This window comes from Cottoperca gobio, chromosome 10 (genome assembly GCF_900634415.1).
Source record: "Cottoperca gobio chromosome 10, fCotGob3.1, whole genome shotgun sequence".
NCBI lineage: Eukaryota > Metazoa > Chordata > Actinopteri > Perciformes > Bovichtidae > Cottoperca > Cottoperca gobio.
The window spans coordinates 16,150,145-16,171,667 of record NC_041364.1 but is presented as its reverse complement, the minus strand read 5'-3'; the positions used below and the strand labels follow the sequence as shown (position 1 = coordinate 16,171,667).

General features: G+C 40.9%; 3 protein-coding genes across 4 annotated transcripts; all 3 read right to left on the bottom strand.

Moving 5' to 3' along the window:
- Positions 1–2,012: 2,012 nt before the first annotated feature.
- LOC115014230 (transforming growth factor beta activator LRRC32-like) lies at positions 2,013–4,962 on the bottom strand. Its single transcript, XM_029440930.1, is given in 3 exon segments — positions 2,013–2,829; positions 2,831–4,636; positions 4,757–4,962. Coding segments are annotated over 3 exon segments (1,950 nt in total). The 5' UTR covers positions 4,847–4,962; the 3' UTR covers positions 2,013–2,775.
- Positions 4,963–5,106: 144 nt separating this feature from the next.
- Positions 5,107–7,768, bottom strand: LOC115014231 (tumor necrosis factor ligand superfamily member 13B-like). Of its 2 annotated transcripts, XM_029440932.1 has the most exons (6): positions 7,534–7,768; positions 7,321–7,408; positions 7,139–7,195; positions 6,943–7,055; positions 6,708–6,852; positions 5,107–5,860 (listed from the first exon to the last, which is right to left on the bottom strand). In XM_029440932.1, the coding sequence occupies exons 1-6, from the start codon at positions 7,717–7,719 to the stop codon at positions 5,745–5,747; spliced, it is 705 nt and encodes a 234-aa protein (XP_029296792.1). In that variant the 5' UTR covers positions 7,720–7,768; the 3' UTR covers positions 5,107–5,744. The 2 variants fall into 2 exon arrangements, with proteins under 2 accessions (XP_029296792.1, XP_029296791.1); XM_029440931.1 differs by having other exon boundaries at positions 6,708–7,055.
- A 314-nt stretch (positions 7,769–8,082) lies between these two features.
- On the bottom strand, positions 8,083–19,574 carry eda (ectodysplasin A). The gene is made up of 8 exons (XM_029441603.1): positions 19,079–19,574; positions 12,796–12,913; positions 10,995–11,033; positions 10,506–10,676; positions 10,118–10,152; positions 9,960–10,011; positions 9,420–9,550; positions 8,083–9,137 (listed from the first exon to the last, which is right to left on the bottom strand). Exons 1-8 carry the CDS (start codon positions 19,400–19,402, stop codon positions 8,877–8,879), a joined length of 1,131 nt encoding a protein of 376 aa, XP_029297463.1. The 5' UTR covers positions 19,403–19,574; the 3' UTR covers positions 8,083–8,876.
- Between the last annotated feature and the right edge of the window lie 1,949 nt (positions 19,575–21,523).

Here is a 21,523-nt window from a genome sequence, read left to right as displayed (position 1 = left end):
GCAAACATGACACATATTTAACCTAGTTATTTACAATGACTTCTTCAGTTGTGTCTGTGACAGACATCCATCAATGAATCAAATACATTGACATTGCCAAATTTGTCCTTAATCCAATTTGTGATATTATGTTTGTCCGACAAAACTCTGTCCTTGCTCCTAGTCAATTTTATTCCAGCAAAGTGGATTCCTCTTTCATTCTCACTATCCTCACTGTATCTTGACATTTCTTCTCTTTTCTTCTGTTTCCCAATTCTTCTGTTTCTCTTCCCGCTGCTTCTTTCAAACTCATCTACCGCCATCTTCAAAAAAATGTAAATAATATTGTTAGGATTTCTGTTTTATGGACCACGCTAATATATTTTGTGGGTGATGTATTCCGCTGTGCTGTTTTTTACAGTACAGTGAAGAGTCTTGAAAGATTTGTAATATGTGATCTTGTGATAGATATAGGTTGTTGTGTCATCATTCTCAACGTGTCCTTTGACTCCTAACGCATGTAAATAAATGTAAAGTTGAACATTCATTATGAGTCTGTCAATGAAACAACAGGTGAATTGCTAATTATAGCAAGAGTTCAGGGAGAAGGAGCGCAATGAACTACAAATCCAGTTCAGCAGATTTCTATATAGCACATAACAGAAAATGAGAGCAGAACAAACAGCTGGATGCTGAGATAGATAGATAGATAGATAGATAGATAGATACTTTATTGATCCCGAGGGAAATGTAGGCATCCAGTAGCTTAAAAGAACATATGACACACACCCGCCATTCAAAAGTAAGTAAATATAAAAATAAAATGAAGAGATAGTAACTTTGTCGTGGGGCGGGTTACAGAAGAACGGATCAAACAGAGCAGAACGGATTCCAGTCTGAGTTAAATAAGATATGTGCAACATTAATGGCAATGCCAGTAACTTGTGCTACATTTGATGTAAGATAAAATCCTCATTATTAAGAGATACTTCCACAGTTTCAGATTTAATTGGGTAAAGATGACAACCCTTTTCATGTAAGGGTTTACTGGAAATACATTTAGCCTACAAAGAGAACTGACAGTAATAGCAGTTTTTAATACATGCTAACAAACAAGCTGCTGCTTATGTCTAGATGGGAGCTACCATCAACTACCAAGTAGAAGAATGAATGCAATTTGCTACTTGCATTCCTATGGTTATACACATAACACTATCCACACAGTGTTCTTTTCTTCCCCTGCTCTTTGCTTGAACTTGTCAAGCTGCTACTTGATCTAGTACCTAAATCTTGTGGGTGGGGCAACAAAGACATTTCCTACAGTTATATTGCTCAAGAGTCAGATTGATAGGCATCCTGGCTCTTTTGGCACGAATACTGGCATCACAGACTTGGCTCTACCCAGTGGACAACGTGGTAATGGGCATGAGAATTTCAAAATGGCACTTTGATCAGTTTTAAAGGAGAATGATGTGTCAATAAGAAGACAATAAGAGGATTGCTCAACAGGATATCCTCCTGCAACAGCAGTTTCTCCCTAGTGTACCATGAGCTACTTGTATTAACATCTTTAAAAAAAAAAAATCATTTTAGAAAGCAGCATGTCATGAGTGCTTTGCACAGTTTGCACCAGACAATCGGCCACTTCATTGTGGATCTGCAGTGTGGGATGAAATTCAAAGCTTGTTTGTGTGTTGTTAGTTTAACCCCATTTTAAAGAATAATGGTGAGGTGAGGTATAATATAAGTATTTTCTTGAAAGTAAATTCAGTGAGAGTGCACCTGACACTGAATGATAGTAGCCCTTCTATTAAATATTTTATGACTTTACTGAAATCAAGTTGCTCAACTAAAAACAGAAATCAAAATGTTCCCCCAGGGATTTATTTAGCAGGAATAGAAATAATAATAATAATAATAATAATAATAATAATTATAATAAATTGTATTTGTAAAGCGCCTTTCAAAGCTAAAAGCAATCTCAAGGCGCTAAAATGAGAGATTCATATTCTAAAATAAAGATTTCAAACATATTCTGGTTATACAACATGTTTATTATGTACATCATAACTGTCAGCATTGTATTTGATGACAGGGTCAGAGCCACATCAGTTATGCATAACAAAACACAAACAGATGCAGAAATTGATATATCTTAAAATGGATCTAGTAAACACGATATCAATATTTATTTAGAATATACTGTATATAGTCCTCTTTATAATTGGTTAAACAGAAACTCGTACAAGGTCTCTAATTATCGTTTTATTGAATTGTTCAGAAGTTCAGATTCTGGGAATGTTGTGCAAGGCCTCACAGACGTCATAAAAATTTGAGCCAAGGTTAAACTTTTAGTTGCAAGCAAACATTTCACAATGAAGGATGGGCAAACATTCTCTGCCTGATTAGCAATTTGGCACACACCATAAGAAGACAGCTTGGGAGTCGATATAGCCAAATTCAATCACAACATTTTAGCTGCGCACGTCCGCAGCGTGAAGCGTGTTTTACAAGACTAACAATGAGCAGGGAAGTCATAAAAGGAAGCCGTGAATGGAGATGAGTAAAAAATCATGTCAGACAACGAAGATTTTACTGCATTTTATTCAGTAAAAGTCTGCTAGTTTTTACAATCTAAGCAGCCATTAAACCTCACTTCTGTTTATAGTAAATGGGTCATGCAAAAATTAAACCCACAGGAATTATGCTTCAGTTAGCTATCCAGTTCCTTACAGTTGTACTTAGTTGTCTAACCCATGTGCATATGGAACAATGTAGGACAACATATTTTACACATCACACTATAAATGATCTTTGTGTGCAACACACCTTCCTGGTGAATATGACGAAACACTGTTAATATTACAGTTACGAATAAAACAATTATGATCACTGTTCCAAAGTGTATTTCCTGTGCTTTGGTACGAAACAAACAATACACTGAAGGGTTTTTCAGATACCCTATCATCGCAACGTTCCTATCACTTGTAAAGCAGACAGTGCTACCGACATCAGGCAGTTGTATCTTCGCCTCATGCAGGAGTATCAGCCATTTACTGTCACAACAGTTAAAATAATTTCCGCTAATATACATTAAATTGAGGCGCAGAGATAAATCAAGAATCAAAGAATTGTTTAAAGTAGCAAAATTATTATTTCTTATGTCGATTTCTTTCAGGGGAGAGCAGCTCAAACTGCTGGGTATCAAATCTAGATGGTTGTTAGATATGTTCAACTCAGTTAACACTGGCATGCAGGGTAAAGACAGATCAGAGCTGGTCATGTTTATTTCACTGATGATCAAGGATTGAAGAGTCTTGTGCACACCCTCTAACGCACCCTCTTGCATTACCATATGTGAATTCCTTGCAAGGTTTAGAGAAACCAGAGAGGTTTTTAGAAATGTGTTTGGGTGAAGCATTTTGATGTTGTTTTCTTTAAGATTTAGGTGTTTAAGAGTCCTTAACTGACCAAAGACAACACAGGAAGTGCTGAGATTAGTTTGCTGCATTGATTGGTCCTTAGAGGCACAAGGTTGCACAGAATTGTCTTGTAGATTTAATGTTTCTATTCGCGTGAGCGCTTTGAGAAACAGTGGAGAAATGTATGTAAGTCCATTACTCTGCAGGTCTACGTACTTTAAGGAGGGAAAGAAAAGCTGCCGACGGTATCCTGATTCATCTTTTCTTATGTTCCAGGTGATGTTTTGCAAACAGTTGCGACTGAAATTGAGAGTTTCCAAAGAGAAGAGACGGCTCAAAGTCTCAAGAGGGAAAGACCTGAAGTGGTTATAGCTCAGGTCAATGTAAATCAGTTGCATCAGCTTCCAGTTTGAGTGCAGGTAATTCTTTCTTGCTGTTTTCTCACGCATAATCTCACTATAAAGAGCATTGGCCTCGGATACCATTGTAGCCTCTGAATTTAAGGCACCAACCATATTATTCTGTAAATGAAGATATCTCAAACGGTTCATTTTTGGAACAATTGGGAAATAAAGGAGTTTGTTGTGACTCAGATCAAGACTTTCAAGCCTGTACAACTGGTCATCCTCACGCGTAACAAAGAACTCGATTGAATTTTGACTGAGATTCAGATATTTAACTTGAGTTAATTTAAAATCACAGATATGGGCAAGGTTATTTTTGGCCAAGTTTAGCATCTCTAATTGGCTCAATGGTTCAAATGTCCCCTGTTCTATCACCGATATCTGATTGTTATCAATAGTAATGGCCCTCAAGCCTTTACTGTCTTTGAACAAGTTGTGTGAAAGTCTTGTTAAAGCATTACCAGTCATCTTAAGTTGATCAAGAGACGATTTGTTTCGAAGGTACAGTCCCACTGCATCATCTCTCAAACCGTTCATTGATATGTCCAAACTCCTCAGTCTACTCATGGATTGGAGGGCTTTGCCGTTACTGCCAAGGTTGTTGTTCAGCCCATTTCTGGACAAATTCAACTCCTCAAGTCGAGCCAGGTTTGTGAAAGCCCCCTCGGAGATGAGATCCAGCTGGTTGGCGCTCAGGTCCAGCTGTTCCAAGTATGGCAAAGCAAGTGTGTGCAACTGTCTGATGAAATTATTGGACAGGTCTAGTCTTCTAAGCCTTACATCTAAATCCAGAGGGACAGCATAAAGGTTCTGGTTGTTCCAGGACTGCTCCTTTAAATGAAAGGAACATTAACCATAATCAAAGAGTGAACCATAAAAAGCAAAGAAAACAACTAACTATAATAAATTGTGGTATTACACAAAATGTTAATGATAAAATCTTGGGCCTACCTTTGGCTTGTGATGTGTCAGTCCAGTTATATAAAGGTCATGGCTGATTGACCAGAGTAGTAGGAGATTAGAGAACATATGTCTGACCATCCTCAATCTGCTGCTGCTTCTGCTGCTGTTAAACTGTACCAATACTGCTGCCAGATCTCATGTACACACACCCTCTTATAGCCATGCTTCATGAAAAAAGAAAAGGGAGAGAGAAAACAGCTGTGGACACCAGATAGGCATTGTGGATTCTATATTTAGACAATACAGGCTTGACCACTGATATATCCCTTTCTATTAGGAAAACAATTGAGTAAGGACCTTTTTAATAAACAATAAAAAAACAGGCTTTCAGACAAAGATGGACATATTTCTGTTTAATGTGACCAATTATACAGATTATACATTCAAAATGAGTTATGAACCTTTATGTCAATTGAAACTATTTGTACTAAGGCATATTATCCAATGTATAACTACTTTAATTTTATTATGACGTATTTCAGTATTTACAGTGTTGAGGAGTTCGTGTCAACCAGGAAATTACCCCCAGAGTGATGTACATTTATACATTGTTTGTTCCTGACATAGTCTTAGGAAAACGGAAACCATTCTAAAATAGATGAGAGGAACAAATAAACAGACAGCACGGAGGTGGAGCTGGAGGGAAGCCCCCAGCTAGGTATAAAGAGCCATGCTAAAATAGACTGATGAAAGGAGCACACATAAACAATGCTCGGGAACAGGCCCTGGTGAATTACCTGAAAGATGCAACATAATAGTTTACAGCTAAAGGATTGTTATCTTGAAAAAAGTTAACACATGAGATGAGCATTTAAAAAGATCATTATGTATTTTCCTAATATTAATGACAGGTCCCGACAGTTTAACTGCTGCTGTCACTTGGTCCTTTATCAGCATCCCCTCACACAGCACACTGTCAGTTTCCTACATCCTGCAGCAACGAGCTGCATAGTTATCGTCTTCAGAGTGTCTTGTCTTAGTTTAGCTGCATGACACCAAAAAAGGTTGATTCTGCGTCCATAGAGATGAGGACTTGGGATCTGTATGGTATCACCAATTCTAGCTCATCATCCTGATGCAGATGCACTATGCCTGTAGAAGAGGATCATAGAGGAACGCATCAGAGGAGATACAAAATGGGTGACAAATGAAAGGAAAAACTGACATAATGTCTCTTCTTGAGGCCAGCTTCAAATGCTCCTTGGCATAGATTCTTCAAGTCTCTGGAGCTGCACTCACATGAAAGCCATACTTACAAAATATATTCTCTCATTTGCCGTTTAGAGAAAATGGTGGAGAGGCTGCAAAAGTTAAAAGAATAGTGCAACATTTTGGGAAATGCACACAAATACAATTTTTTGCCCAGAGGTCGATCATAAGAACAATACCACTCTGATGCTTGCACGGTAAATATGAAGCTATACAGCCAGCAGCCTGTTAGCGTAGCTTAGCACAAAGGGTGTAAACAGGGCGAAACAGCTAGCTCTGTCCAAAAGTAACAACATCCTCTTACCAGCACCTCTAAAGCTCACAAGTCATTGCTTCCGGCCAAGAAATAGTCTGGTACCGCACATAACCACCAGTACATTAACAATGTGTTGCTTTTACACAAATTAAACAAACAAGGTGTATAGGTACAACTTTTGTTTTGGACAGAGTCTGGTTAGCTAGTTTGTGTCCAAAAATTAAGCTAGAAATCTGCCAATCTCCAAACCCATCACCTATGGATCTGGCCACGCTAATCCTTTGGGGACAATATTTCTGGGGTTCCGGGGTAGCCAACCAGCTGTTTACAGTCCAATTAGCAACTTGAGACACGGCAATGGAGTTGTAGTGAAGAGACGAGGTATACAAGTCAAAAGTAGCCGGTCTACACTCGGTCAACACTTTGGTAAAAAAAAGCGAAATTGTGGTCAGACGTTAGCATCGCCTCACTGACCTGCAGTGTAGCATGTGTTGGCAGGAGTTTCATCAGGCATCTTTTGCAGGCAACACAACAGCTCTGTTGATGTTGTCCCTGTTCTGGTGGAACCCCAACTTTGAATGATATGACCCATAACTGTACTTGGGCTATTGAACAAAACCTGTGAATAAAGCAGAACATTAGCGGAACAGTTGGAACAAATCAGATGTAATATCAATTTAGTTATGCTTGAGTTACAGTGACACCATACTTGTCCAAACACCAAGTAATATCCATCTTCTTGGACAACAATTCTGTTTTCCTTTTGTGCAATTGCATTTCCTTGCTGTGCAGAAACAGTCCAAGGGATCACTGCTATATTTCCTACGGGAGTAGGCAAGACACACTTATTCAAAATAATGACATACAGTGCGATGCTAAAGCCAAGTACTTGAATTTAGTTTTACCTCTTATATCTGGCTGTTTGTTAGTGTTAGCTGTTAACTGCAGGAATGAGGTTGAAGCTGGCAAGAGAAGGAAATAAACATATTACTTTCATTTTATTAAGTTAGAATATACAGTCAATAGTCTCACTACCAGATTAGACCGTAACTAATGGACACATTTTCAGTTCTCAGTTCCAACCCACCTCTGCAGCCGCCCTGTTCCCGTTTGACTCTCCTAGCAGACGTCTTCAGAGAACTCTGAGCTTTTTTCAAAGCATTTGGTTTTATGTCCTAGGAGAAAACAAAGCATTAGGAGACCATTTATTATTGAAGCTCCATCTGAATGCTCACAAATGGTATACATCTCAGTAGTACAATGTCCAAGATGACTCCATCCTGCATAATCAGTGACATACCTCTCTTGTTTGAGACTTCTTGGCCATTTTCCCATTGACTCCCTCAGAACGTGGCCGATTTAATTGTAGAATTATGTCCCCTTGGAGTTTGCGAAAATCATTTTCTAAAACACTGGCTCTGTGCAGCAGGAAAAGACTAAAACAAAACATAAATGCCGTTAGTGATAATAAAGCATTGTAAAGCATCGTGAGACAGACTGGCTGTCCTGAAGTTACTCAAATGGGTGAGATCACACATCAGTTAACCCCGGAAACCTTAAATGTTCAGTTGCTTTCTAAATGAGGAACTATCTTCTCTCTGTCTCGCAAGATGGAACTTATTTAAATTGTATGAAGATTGAAAATTACAGCCAAATCTGCAGTGTATTGTGAAACTAGCAGTGAAAGTAAAAGCCACATTTTAATAAAAGCAAAAGGCCTTACTCAAAGAACATCATTTGTTCTTGTCAATACTCGTGCCAGCGGAGTGCAGTATGAAAGAGGAGTATTAACCTTTTAAATCAATACCACCCGCTACACAAACACAAGAGACAGACAAATGCATTTAGACAAAAAATGAAACATTTTAATCCATCAATCAACTCCATTTACAAAAGTATATCCCTTTTTATATACAATATGTACAGAGATGTATTCACAACAATATCATTTTTCCACATGGATTCATTCATACAGCAACTAAACAATAGCACTGTAACAAAACATATCACTGATATTCTGCAGGGATGCTGTAGTGCAAATGTGTGCAAAATATATAGTGCTGTTGCTCTGTGAATACCTTATAACTCCAGTTTAAATGGATGCTTCTCAACTTTGCATAGATACCTTTATACTTGCTTTCAACATGTATATGATCTTTTAATAATTTGTATAACCATGGGGCATATGGAGCTTAAAACCACTTGTAACTGTTAATATAATTAAATTAATTAAAATTGACATGTATACATACTGCAAATAAAACATTTTGAATAGCTGGTGTTTTTGGAGATACAAGATCATCATTCAACAGCACTTAAAAATATGTAAATATTAAGTATATGTCAGCGCAGTGTCCTTCCTTGTTATAAAGAGAGATGCCGGCGTCTGTGTTGACACAAAATGGTGACTATAAATAGAAACGTTTGTTTGATGAGGCTCATCAAGGCTGATCTCTTTGTACGGAATCAATGTGAGGGGGAAGCGCAACAGTCTATATTGTCCTTTTTTAATACAGAACTGTGAAAGTCAAAAAAGTCACCCAGGGGCTTCCTAAATTTGAATACCCCGGAGGATTAAAGTTTCCTCTAAACGGGGGGCAAGACGGGGGCATTTCACGTAGAGGGCTGGTGGTTGTGTAGTTATCAGTTCTGTCCAGCAGATGGAGCCTCTCCAAGTCTGACACTTCCCAGGAAGGTGGTGTGGTTGGTCATGCTGATGAGCGTGTCTTCATACACTATGCGTATGGAGATCCTCTGGCCGGCGCGGAGCAGGCTCACCCCAGCCGTGTAGCAGGTGTTGAACTTGCGCTGGCCCGTCTCAATGCTGCAGGTGCAGCGGAGGAACGGGTTGGAGTCCACCATCACCTCATAGCTGGCAATGTCGGTGAAGTTGAGGTAGTACACCTGGTGGAGACATAAAATTCACAGAAGACTGAGAAGGGTAGTCAAAACAAGTCCACATTTAAGAGCTTATTTAAAGCTGGAACAGCTGGAATATCAGAGTAGCAAGCAAAGCTTTGAGTTATAGACACAGGGAGAGGGAAAATAAATATGTCTCATAATATAACTCAAAACATTTATGGATAAGCAAAGCAAGCAGGGTTTTAAGCTTAGCTACAGAGCACCTGCTAGTTCTTTTGACTCTAAACGGTAAATTATAAGAGTTACGTCAAGGACCGTACTCACTTCTACCTGACTATATATGAAGTAGACACCGTCCAGCAGCACTTCTAGCTCTCCGGAGCGAGAGTGCATTTTAAACACACGGTGATGGATGGACACCATCTTCCAGTTCCTAAGGATGCCTTCAGACAGATCTAAACATGTCACAAAAAACAAACGAGAGGCAAACAGTCAACATAAACAGCTTTCAGCAGTGTTTAACTGCAACCAGAGCTCAGTACTGGCAGACAATATAAACCTGCTAATGATGCTTACAGTCCTTTTGGTTTGATTCACCATAACCCAAATCTGCTGGCATGTGAGCCTCTACCAGAGTTAAAACGACTTATAATGTAAGCCTATAACTATTAGTATACACCAATCCCGTGATAGCGATAGGATTACTTTAGTGTTACGATAATCTTATAGTAAATAAAAAAAAGGCCTCTAAACATAACATATTATATTTATTCTGATTCTAGATTTATTTATTGCAGATCCAGACATATTTATTATATATCAAAGACAGTGGTGCAACTACAACAGAGAAGACAGAAGACCCACCTTCTCTCACTTGGATGGTTGTCTCCTGCCCTTGCAAATGAACCACTGCAGGCTGAAACACAGAACAAGATCTCTGGTGACTAATCTGGATACGCAGTAAAACAAGAGAACATCTGTTTCATTAGAGAAATTTAATTTCAATAGCTGACATGCTCTACCTGGAATTCTTTTGTTTTCGTCTTATCGGGAACCCCTGCAACAATAAGGGAGAGAGACATGATAAATTTCTGGCCTTCAACACTGCTGGGGAACAAAGGAGGAGATGATGATGATTAAAACAAAACAAACACTGAAATAGTTTAAAGAACAATCACTGCTCTCCCACACCGTTTGACATCCTGCATCAGAAACTCTCACTGTGAAGGCAATGAGTTCATCGATTTTCACAACTTGAGCCCCCTGCTAGTGTGGGAACGTGTATACATACGGGAAAATACTGTAATCTAAGAACAAATCTCTCAACTCGTGGGTGTTTTCCAGTCCTCTGGCTGGAGTCTTGGTTATCTCAACGCGTTATCGCATCATTTCTATTTTAAGTTTTAATACCTGCTGGACCTTGAGTGCCCGGAGGTCCGTGCGGCCCGGGGGGTCCAGGGGGTCCAGCAGGACCTACAGCGTTGCTTCCTGGAATACCGGGGATTCCAGGGATGCCCGGTGGCCCCTGTGGGCCCGGGGGACCAGGGGGGCCAGGGGGGCCTGGCACAGACCTTTTTTTCCCTGTAAAGAAAGAAAGCAAAAATGTTGGCAAACTAAAAAACTAAGCAGAGTCAATTTTATTGATATAGTCCAAAACCACAAATTTACAATGGCATTACAATCTGTACAGCATCCGTACAGACTGTAAATTCTGGTATGAAGAAAGGCAAGAGGTAGGAATAATATGCCTGTCTGACAGGGTCAGATATTGAATCCCTTTAGGCCAACATATTACTGGATTTTGGATGACATCTCAAAGTACTTCCAGAAAGTAGGCAGCAGGTATCAGTCTAATCAATGACCAAGATCAGGGAAATGATGGCAGAATTATGCTATTACCTTTTTTCTTCTCTCTCCTTCTTTCCCTTCCAGTCGGTTCTGTAAGAAACAAAAACAGCGTGATTGAGGTTGAAATGGTCTCCTGAACAATTATCATCTCGGATAACATCTCTAGTATCCAGCTCATTCCACGTAGGTATCCTAAATGGGCTAAAATAACAGATTCAGATGTTCTGCAGTGAACACTGGAGTGGAGGTATGTCAGTATGTGGTATCTTCTAGTGTAGTAATTTGTAAGTGTGGTTTCACCTCCTCTGTATGAACAAGTGCCTTAAGCATTCACAGGCAGTGGAACTGGAGAAGATCATTAGAGAGATACTTTATCCTGCCAAAATCCTTTTCTTTGAATTAAGCCCAGATGGAGAATGCAGATGAAAGTGTGTCTGTGTGTGTGTGTGTGGATATTGGTGGGGGCATCTATGTCAGTGCTTGAAAGACAAAATGCCCTTAGTGTGTGTATGCTCTGTGTGCAGCTGAAGAATCCTTTTCAAAAAGCCGTCTTGCTGCTCTTGTGTTTACCATGTCATTACAACTACAAAGACCATTTAACCTTAAAACCTCACAGTTTGAGTCCCCCTCAAACATATGGCCAGTGTTTCTCCTCTGGCTAAATGACTGGATGCATCCGCATAGATTTCTCTTAACGAGCAGCCCTATCTGGAATCTGGTGCCCGTTAGGAGTGCCCAGAACGCACACACGTGCAAACACAGGACACACACACACACACACACACACACACACACACACACATCTAAGGCTGAGATTACAAAAGCCTTTGTCTGTGCGCTGAGAGCAGAAGAGAGACCTGGGAATGATTAGTGTTTAGAGGCTCGGGACTTTACTGATTTATGTAGAAAGTCTCAAAAGGTGAGTTTTTTCTTCTAATTTAAACACAATCACTAAACTTCCCCCCAAGTATTCAGTGTCACGCCACAGACATTGGAATGCCTTGTGATCATGCTGCACTTGTTCCACTCAGACATGAAACTTCAAAGGCTTTGCTTTTTTTTATTTGCATAGCTCACATTCTAAACAAAAACTACAAAAGCTAATTCAGACATATTGGCCATATGGTTTTCTGCAGAGCTATTGATTACGATAAATCAATTTGGTGGAATTAATGAAAGCCATCCAAGTCTCAGATGATAAGCCCTTTCAGAAATGGCCACCTGGTTCCTTAAATGACTGCTTGTACTACAAAGCGATTTGGTTTTTCGTCTTGTATTCTGATGTTTCAGACCCGACCGATAACACAGTTGGACTCCAAAGTACTCAATCTGCTTGTTTGACAGATAGAAAATATATTTTAGGACCTAATATTATTTCAACGCGGGCTTCGCTGTCTGTTTCAAATTGGTGAAACCCTCCCAAACTCCTTGTTTGCTATCCAAGTATTAATCAATCCCATTCCATTTAATCTCTTGCTCTATAAACTAGGCAACATTATGTGGTGGAGCTGCTTTGTTAAGTAAGCACAAAGGCAGTAAATAAATCAATTCCACAAAAAGTGAGAAACCATAAACAAACTGTTTTACATTTAAGAGCTTTAAGCCTGTTACACTGTACCCCTCCAAACAAACAAGAGTTACAGAAACCTTTGCTCAACAGATGAATGATGGTTTGCAAAGTACATATACAGAAAACAGACCGATGTAGGTTTTTTTTTTTTTATGTCATCAAGGATACTAAATTTGGAGTTTTAGCATGACAAATTGCAGTAGGGTGAAGTGGGAGACACTAAAGCTAAAGTGTCTGTATACAACTTCTGCATCAAGGTGCAAGGACAACAAACAAACATACCTGTTTCTGGCTGCTTGCCGGGACTTCGTTTCGCTCGCTGAGTTATGCCCCTGTTATCCTCTGTGGCGTGGAATTCGCCATTTCTGTGCAGTAACCTCTCCTGGTGAAAAACAAAAAACTAAATATTAATGAGTATGGACAATTCATATAGCAGATAATTCAAGACTAAGGGGGGGGGGGGGGCACTTGCTTTATGCACTGAGACTCTCCTCAGAATATCAATAGCAGCCAAGACTACCTTATATTAATTCCGTAGAGCAAACAAAAAGGAAGGAGAAGTCTTTGAGAGCGAAACCCATGTTTCAAGTGGCCTTTTCTATTCTTGGGGGATAATGTTTGCACAGAGACAACTTGGGGCATTTGAAAAGAAGTGAGACACTGTCAGACAGAACATTCATTTGTGGCCAAGTCATTGTCTGTCCCATTGGGGCTGTAACCCATCCTGTAACACAAGTCACTTTTGTCTGCGTTTCTGCCCGTTTGAGACAGTCACCTGGACACGACTGCTCTAAAATTCACCTTTTTATACAAAAGGAGGGCATGAATTGCGGTTCATCTGAGAGCAATACCCATTCATGTGGCACCTGGTCCCAGCCCTATTCAGGAGGTAGCATGAATAAGCTAAAAAAAGTCAAAGAAAAGGATCTGATGTAGCTGGTCTGAGCTCATCCCTAAAAACAGGAACAGCTATGCTACAGTGGTGGGGTGTTCCCATGGGCGAGTGAGTGGCGGGACAAACCACATGCCTGTGTTCTTATGTGACTGGTTCTGGTCGACCTACATTCACATGAACTCTGTAGGACGTGCTGACCTGACTGTAGCACGCTCGAGACGAGACCGGCTCCGACAACAAAACATGTTTCGTGCTAAGGATTCAGAGTTTAAAAACGCAGATTGTTTCAAAGTCACTTTCTGTTAGAACAGCCAATTTCTGATCACATCTTTGGAGGATTCCCAGAATCCGAAAGACAAAGAACCTCGGCACTGTGGAAACACAACAAGACCACCCAAAGCCTTCTTTTCGTCGAGCCCCGCAATATACGAGATCACTTTCGGTCACACTTTGGAGTGTCAGCATAAATAATGGTAAGAGGGTGAGGCATAAAAGCTCTCGATGGCTGAGGACAGACGACCAGGCAACTTGTATATTTGTACCGGACATCTGCTTGGAGTTTGGATAACTGACATCTCCAAAGCAGTGACACGTGCAGCCCCTTAGCATGGATCAAAAGATAATAAATAATGATGTATCATTCATTCTTACTGCTGGGAATGAATCAGACAAGCTTACTGACAGACACTTTGACCTTTCTTTTTCCATGGGGGCCTATCCCAGTTGGGTACGTACAAGATGACATACTCCATGTTTCCAGCTGTGACGCTCAAGTAAACATAGTTGTTAAACCCCGACGGTGTGAAATCTCCTTCTCTAAAAAGCAGTGTGAACTCCCAGTGCCTCTTTGTGTGGTTTTCAAGCAGAGCCACTGAAAGACCATAAGAAGACAGACAAGAAAAGTTATGTTTAGAGTTTCTTCTATACCTCGTCTCAGATGTGGGAACCCCCCCCCCCCCCCCCCCCCTGCATTGTGGTGAGGGATGAGCTGCATCATGTCAAACACCCCCCGCTGGCAAGCTCAAAGTAGTTAACGTCTACAACACTGACCAGCTGCCAGCCATGTCTGACCTTATAAGCATGGGAATTCGAGTCTGATGGAGGAGTATGCGTTTGAATGGTGCATCGACACACAGACCTCCAGATGTTCCCGCGAGCAGTGACGTTCGCTGTTCATTTGGTGCGCAGGTGTCTCCACATCTCCTCTCCAGCTGTTGGCATGTAGGGGGCTTTTACCTCTCAAAGGATTCTGGGTGTATGTTCAGGCATATGGCATTACACTTTCGTCTGTTCTGACAGCCAAACATGATTCAACAGCCAATTTTGGGCCTGGGATTAAGCTCCAACAGAACGACAAAAAACAAACAAGCAATCTGCTAAGCTACTACCAAAACGTGTGCGTCTGGTGTTACAGATGAAGGCAACAAAGTGATAAAAAAAGAGAAACAGTTATGCCATTATGCCGACTATGAGAAATGGTTTTGCGCCCTTGTTTGCTTCATTTCACTTCATTACAACATTTACAGCCTTCATACCCTTCAAAGGCACGCAGAGTTACAGTAAATCAGGATGACAACGTGTTGGTATGTATGCCAAGCGCCAACTATTGAGTAAACCATTCTTTTTTAGCGCAAGGGAAAAATGCTATTAATTAGAGGGCTTTCAAATCTTCAAAGCGTGGGGGGTGCTGTTGCGCGCAGAGGACGCGATTCCCTGTTGCTTCGTGAGGATATGACTAAAATTCAGGCACCCCAGGGATGTGTAATTTAGTCATCACAAGACTTCTTTTTTGCCCTATTAACACTTACTTTTACAACGGCTTGTATCTCTACACATCTCTGCACTTACACCGCAGAAGTTCTGACATTCAGAACTTTTAAGGCTGTTCATGAAATTAAAAGGCTGGAGCTCGAGTGTTTTTTTTTGTTTGACCAATACCGTTTCCCAGACATTCTGGTTGCATGAACAGCCTCTAAATGTCAATCAAGTAGTGAAAATTATTCACGTAATTGTGGTTACAAAGTTGAGGAGGTGAAACTCTGGACTGGTGGCTGTGGGTGCCAGACGCAGACTGGGTGCCCATTACTGCTGTACAGGCATTACTAGCTGTAATGGCATGCAATATGGCTGAGAATTGTGACTGTTGTGTTTTCTTCTTAAATATCATACAAAAAAGGAGTGTCCTTACCTCAGCCAATATCAGACACTGCTCTCTGGAAGGCCATGTGTTTTAAACCATAACTTGGGTAATTTAATAACAGCATCCATAGATTGTCATCTAAAAAAGCTGTGGAGCTCAACCTAAGGGAAATGTTGCCTGTCAGCAGCCAATCACATTTCCCATTGTTGCAACACTGCTGGCAAAGCGACTTGTAGCTCAATGCCGTGAATGCTTGGAGAATTTATTATTTTGGTAGATGTTTATGACTCTGGACTTAATCTTTACTGGGCGTCTACGCCATCTGTCCGTCAAGACAATTCAGTCTTATATGGAAAAGTCTGCAGCCTCATATGTCTGATGTTTCGACCTCCTCTGCCTTGTGCTTTTATGACACTTCTGTCCATACTGATTAATTCCTGATACAGAGGCTCGCTCCATTCTGTACATATGATACTGTTGTTTTAACTAATCAGGCACTGGTCACAATTAAAGTAAATGTGGGTGACAGCCCACCCCGGCGCCCCAGAGCTTGTATGCTGCTGAGGACTTTGTGTCCCATCAAACTGACTTTTTTAATAGCCGTTAACTACTCCAGATGTTTCAGCATCTGTTCTCTGTAAGACTTTGAAGGCATACATCAGAGGAGAAAATTATTTCATATAATGGTTATAAGAAAAATGTTAGACCGAAGAATAAAACGCTATCTGAGCTAACACAATTAAATATTCCATGGGTTTAATTTTACGATGTGTCACTCACTGAGGTCAGGTGAATGAGGGTCAGGCTGACTGAGTGACACTTGCTCTTATTCAGTAATGCCCTGCATCACACTCCTAAGAGCTACACACACCTGGGAGGGGCTTTTTACTGTTGGGAACTGCGCAGATCTGCCGGACAGCTGGGATTTACTGCCTTGCTCAAGGGCATACCAACTGTGATTGTTGAGGGGAAGACTTGTTTGTTCACTCCCCAGGCCCAGATTATAAATGACCACATCATCTGCTCTCATTAAGAAGCAACAAGAAATCTGAAATGGTGCGAGCTGTTAAGTGGTACGTTATTTTTAAGTGCATGCCAGAAATGAGTGCATTTCTCCAACAAAGATCGAACCAAAGGTGTTCTACTTTTCCTGTTTGTATTGTCCTGGTTCAATAAGTGTCATTGCTAGAAAAATCTCTGAAGATCTAAAAACCTTTCATCAATTTTGCATTGAAATTCTGTACCTACACACGAGGAAACAGAACATTTAAAATGTATAAACTTCCTGACAGGCTCCGATAGTGTTATATTGCTACACATTTGGTTTGTCCTGCCTTATTTTCTTTGTCTTGGATCACCCCGCAACCCAAGTTACAATCAGTTCCTCCTCCGTTCACAAGCAGATCTGAAAACTGAGCAGACACTTGTAGTGTTACAGCTTGTATAGCCTAGATCCTTATCTGGGAGTTATAACCATGATCACTTTCTTCAGATCAGTTGTGGAGATAGATTTTCAGTGCACAATACTTTTTTGTTTTTTCTTCGGTGAAAACAATTGACCAGTGGTGGCTGAATAGAAGACCAAACTTAAAACGGGAGAAAAAAATATAAATGTAATATTACTAGATTGAAAAAATAAAAAAATGCATTTGCTTTTTTCCACAAGTCCTTAAAACTCACATCAATGTCATATTTGATTGATTTTTCTCCCCTTTAAAAAGACCCTTCATACCACGATAAAAAAAAGAAAAGAAAAGTTGCTTGACTCAAGAAGCCACTAAACAAAAGAATATTCCAAATGTTTGAGACCAGTTGAAAAGTATCTGACACTCACTATAAGCATGTTTTTACATGAAGCTACGCCACTTGTCTTTTTCAAAATACAACTTGACCACAAAGCAGACTAAATCCACCTGAACTGAGATTACACATTGAAACATGTACGGTGTCCGCTACATCTCATGCATGTCTATATGGTATGTTTGTTCTTATACTTTGGTTTTTTTTGGCTTCTTTTTTTCCCCTCTGAAGGCTTTCCTTGTTCGGTTACACTAGTCTGTATACCTGCACATTACATGAAATCACGCTGATGCTGCCTTTGATGAAGACTTGTGTGAAAAATCCAATAAACAATTTTTTGTTCTACAGAAGAGATTCTTCAAAGGAAATGCCTGAAAAGCTAACAAGTGCGGCCGCTGCGTCCAAATGCCACATGCTCCTGTTTCTCCAACTATGTAAACTGTGGGATGTGTAATCAGAGTTGTTTAATGCAGACATCTGGCTAGGATAGCATCACAGCGCTGTTAAATATTTACAGCTGGGCCACAGTCTTTCACCTCATGAAGCGTCACCATCTGGGTTGAATACCAGGCCCATCTCACTCGGCTTTAACCGGGGAAACCAAACTAAAATAAGCTGACGACTAAATGAATAGGCTGAGCTTCCCACTTGAGAAAGGAAAATGTTACACAGCAAACACCAGTACCAGCAATTGATCTCTATAATCTTTCCTACAGAGAAACGAATGCCTCCATCCTCTGGGTGACTATCAAGTTGATGGTGCTGCACAACTAAATGTCCAGACAATGCCCCACACAGCAGATCATTTTCTCTGCACAAAAGGTTACAAGACCGCTGACATGTGAGGCTAATTGAGCAAGTAATGCAAAGTTGAGACCTACGCTTGGTCCCTTTGTACTGATGAAATTAGGGAGTGTGCGGTGGTGGTGGTGATGGAGGAGGAGGTAGGGGGCTGCTGTTGCCAAAGCCACAGACAACACAATGAACATTCAATCAGCCCGCTGCCAGAAAAGAAAACACATGTGAGACGAGGTTGGCTCAGCTCCAAGTATCAACTGCCCCATCTAAGTCCTGATGAATTTACATCAGCCTTGGGCTTTGCACCTGCTGGTGATCCAGTTAATTTTCCGTCCACCTGCTCCAGCACACTGACTGACCCGTCTCTGTGAATCCAGCTGGGCAGGCTGCCTACATTTTGAACATCAACCTCTGTATGTTTAGGGGGAGCTCTGGAAACAAGACAAATTGAGTTAAAAGTGATTTGATTACAACAAATAAAAAGCCGTTTCTGAAGTAAATGAGTTAACTGGGGTTTTATTTTTTTTATTTTTTAAACATACCTCTGTAACTTCCTTGATATGCCTTCCTGGATGTGTTTACCTGAACATGAGACTTTGGCCAGGTGACAGACTTTAAAGCTTATACCTTTGTGCATCTTTGTCCAAGAGGCTGAATCACGCACACGGGAGCACTGACTCAAAAAATATTTGTCTGGAAACTGACACTGGCAAAAACTTCGTGACAGGCTACTGTAAAATAAGTTGCCCAGAAACATGCCATAACAGCACAGACACAAAACCTGACACCGTGATACGGGAACAGGAGGACTCAACGGAGGTGAATGAACACGAACAGCCTCCGTGTGAGGAATGAAAACAATGTCGCCTTGAATGAGTTGCTGCTACACTTCATTTAGCTTTTTTAAACTTCAAAAAAGAAGAAAGAATTACCTCATGACCCTCTGTGCCGCGGCTGCTGACGGAGTCCAGTCGCGGGTGGCCGGGTGAGAGCAACGCCGCCGGTGCAGGCAGGTCACTCCCCGCAAGTGTCAACATTGAATCTCGTTTCTGGTGGATAATTTCCCTTTTGACTTCAGACCGCAGGTCCAAATAGCAGACGAGGGTGACAGCGTGTAGAGACAGCGACAGCAGGAATAATCCCAGGAAGACAACACTGCTGCTCCTACTCCTGCACTTCTTGTTGCACGTGCAGGGAGCTGCTCTGGGCATCACTTTGTCCGGGAAATCCTCCGCGGATGAACCATCACATGCCATTATCGGACAGAGCGCGAGTCAGATGCTCTTTATCTCGGCATAATCGGCTCGTTTGTCTCGCGCGGGCCGCGGCTATTCATTAACGTGGAGACTCATAGGTGCAGCAGCTGCAGGTCGGTGCAAACTTCTTCGAGTATCTGTAGTAACAATGGAGACCCGCCTACCTCTTGTGTGATTGGTCGATGCCAATTACGAACCCAGACAATCCGGCCCAGAGGTCGGGGGCTGGATGCACCAGGTGCAGTAATTGAGCGACACCTAATGGACAAAGGGAGCAGCTGCAGTGCCTGTGAGCTAATGAGATGATTGTGTGAGAATATTCCCCTGTTTATTTGTGTTTGTGTGAATATTACTCAGCACTTTGAGGCAGGCAAACCCATTTAGTGACTCTCTTTAGTGATTAATCCTCTGTTATGCAAGTGTGAATGGGGATGGGTGGTTACTGATGTATATTGTTTACGCATGTGTTTTATGTGTTTTAGGCCTTGGACATGCTATTTTCCATGGGTGTGCTTTGTTTGGCACTTTGTTTTGTTATATGGGTGGCGCATGGAGTGGTGGTCCTGAATGAAGGATTGATGCGTAATCCTGGTAAATATTGCCCAGTGTTGTTGATGATTTCATCATATCATCAAAGAGTGGAAAAGTATTACAAAGTACATTGTTAAACAGACTACACATTATACAATTAGATTTATTTGCATCTGGACCCTGTCAGGCTGAGCAGTATGATAGCGGGGCCTGGAAGGGAGTCAATGTCACAGTGAGGTCAGCACCACTCTGTGTACAACAACATCAAATACTGTAAACACGTGTCACTCAGCTGGACTCAAGGATTACTTTGACATTAATGTTACCAAAAAGCCAGCTGAGGACAATGCTTTAAGAAGATTGAATGTGGCACTGCAGTTTCTACATTTTCAACATCCAAAGCCGACTTTAATTTTGTTCTTTTCAGATGTAGACACTTTGATCTCTGAAGCAAGGAACCAGGGGGAGCCTGTGGATCAGTCCGTCCTTGAGCCTTGAGATGATGAAACCAGTGCACCGAGCAGGGCTGAAACTTGGGGGCTTGATGGATCACTAGCTTAGATTAGTTTTCAGGCAAGTGCCACAAAACATCTGTCTTTATTTTTTTGGGACAAAACCTGACATTTGAGTGCACTTGACCTATAGAGAGGTACACCCTTTCATGATACGAGCTCACCCTGCCAGACACTGAGTAATCGCTGCTTTTCACTTGATATTGTGGAAGGAAATAATGGTGAAGAATATGGGTATTTCATCACTGTGAAATGTTGTCAGCACGAAGTTGATTATTATAAGAATGTGAGAGTGTATTGCTATATTTCTCTGGGTTGATTCTGCTCATACTGCCGATGCCTATTTCTCCTCAGTGCAATATGTTTCATCCCTCCAACTTGTCTGCAGAAGAAAAGTGATTCCAGTCAGCTGCCACTGAAGGGCAGCATTGCCAAGCCATAAATCAATAACACTGCATACCAGTGTTCTGATGAACTTAAACTTAAAACAGCATCATATTGTGACATTAATGAATTTTAAAGAACATCATATATTCTGTATGTAGCCCATATCTTTATATAGCTTCTCTGTGGACTGTTAAGCATCTTTCGTTTCTCTCTCTCTCTCTCTCTCTCTCTCTCTCTCTCTCTCTCTCTCTCTCTCTCTCTCTCTCTCTCTCTCTCTCTCTCTCTCTCTCTCTCTCTCTCGGGAAGTCAGTTCTCCATTGTTAGAATATAAGATAGTGAAATCGTAGAGAGAAAGACATTCAAAGTAACTCTCATAGGGCCTGTGACTGAGGGCTCAGCCTAAGCACATTTGCCACGCTTTTTTATCCAAGTGGCAGGCACAATGACTTTGAGCAGCAGATCATTTAGGACTGGAATAGTCAAGCACATGCATCTCCTATGATTTAGGTTAGTGTGTATATATATATATATATATATATATATATATATATATATATATATATATATATATATATATATATATATGAGACTATTTACTCTACCAAATTGTATTAAAAATAACTTGTCATTTTTGTGGAAAGAGGAGGTCAGACGGCCCTTGAGGTAAAGGTCCAACTCAACACAATGCCAC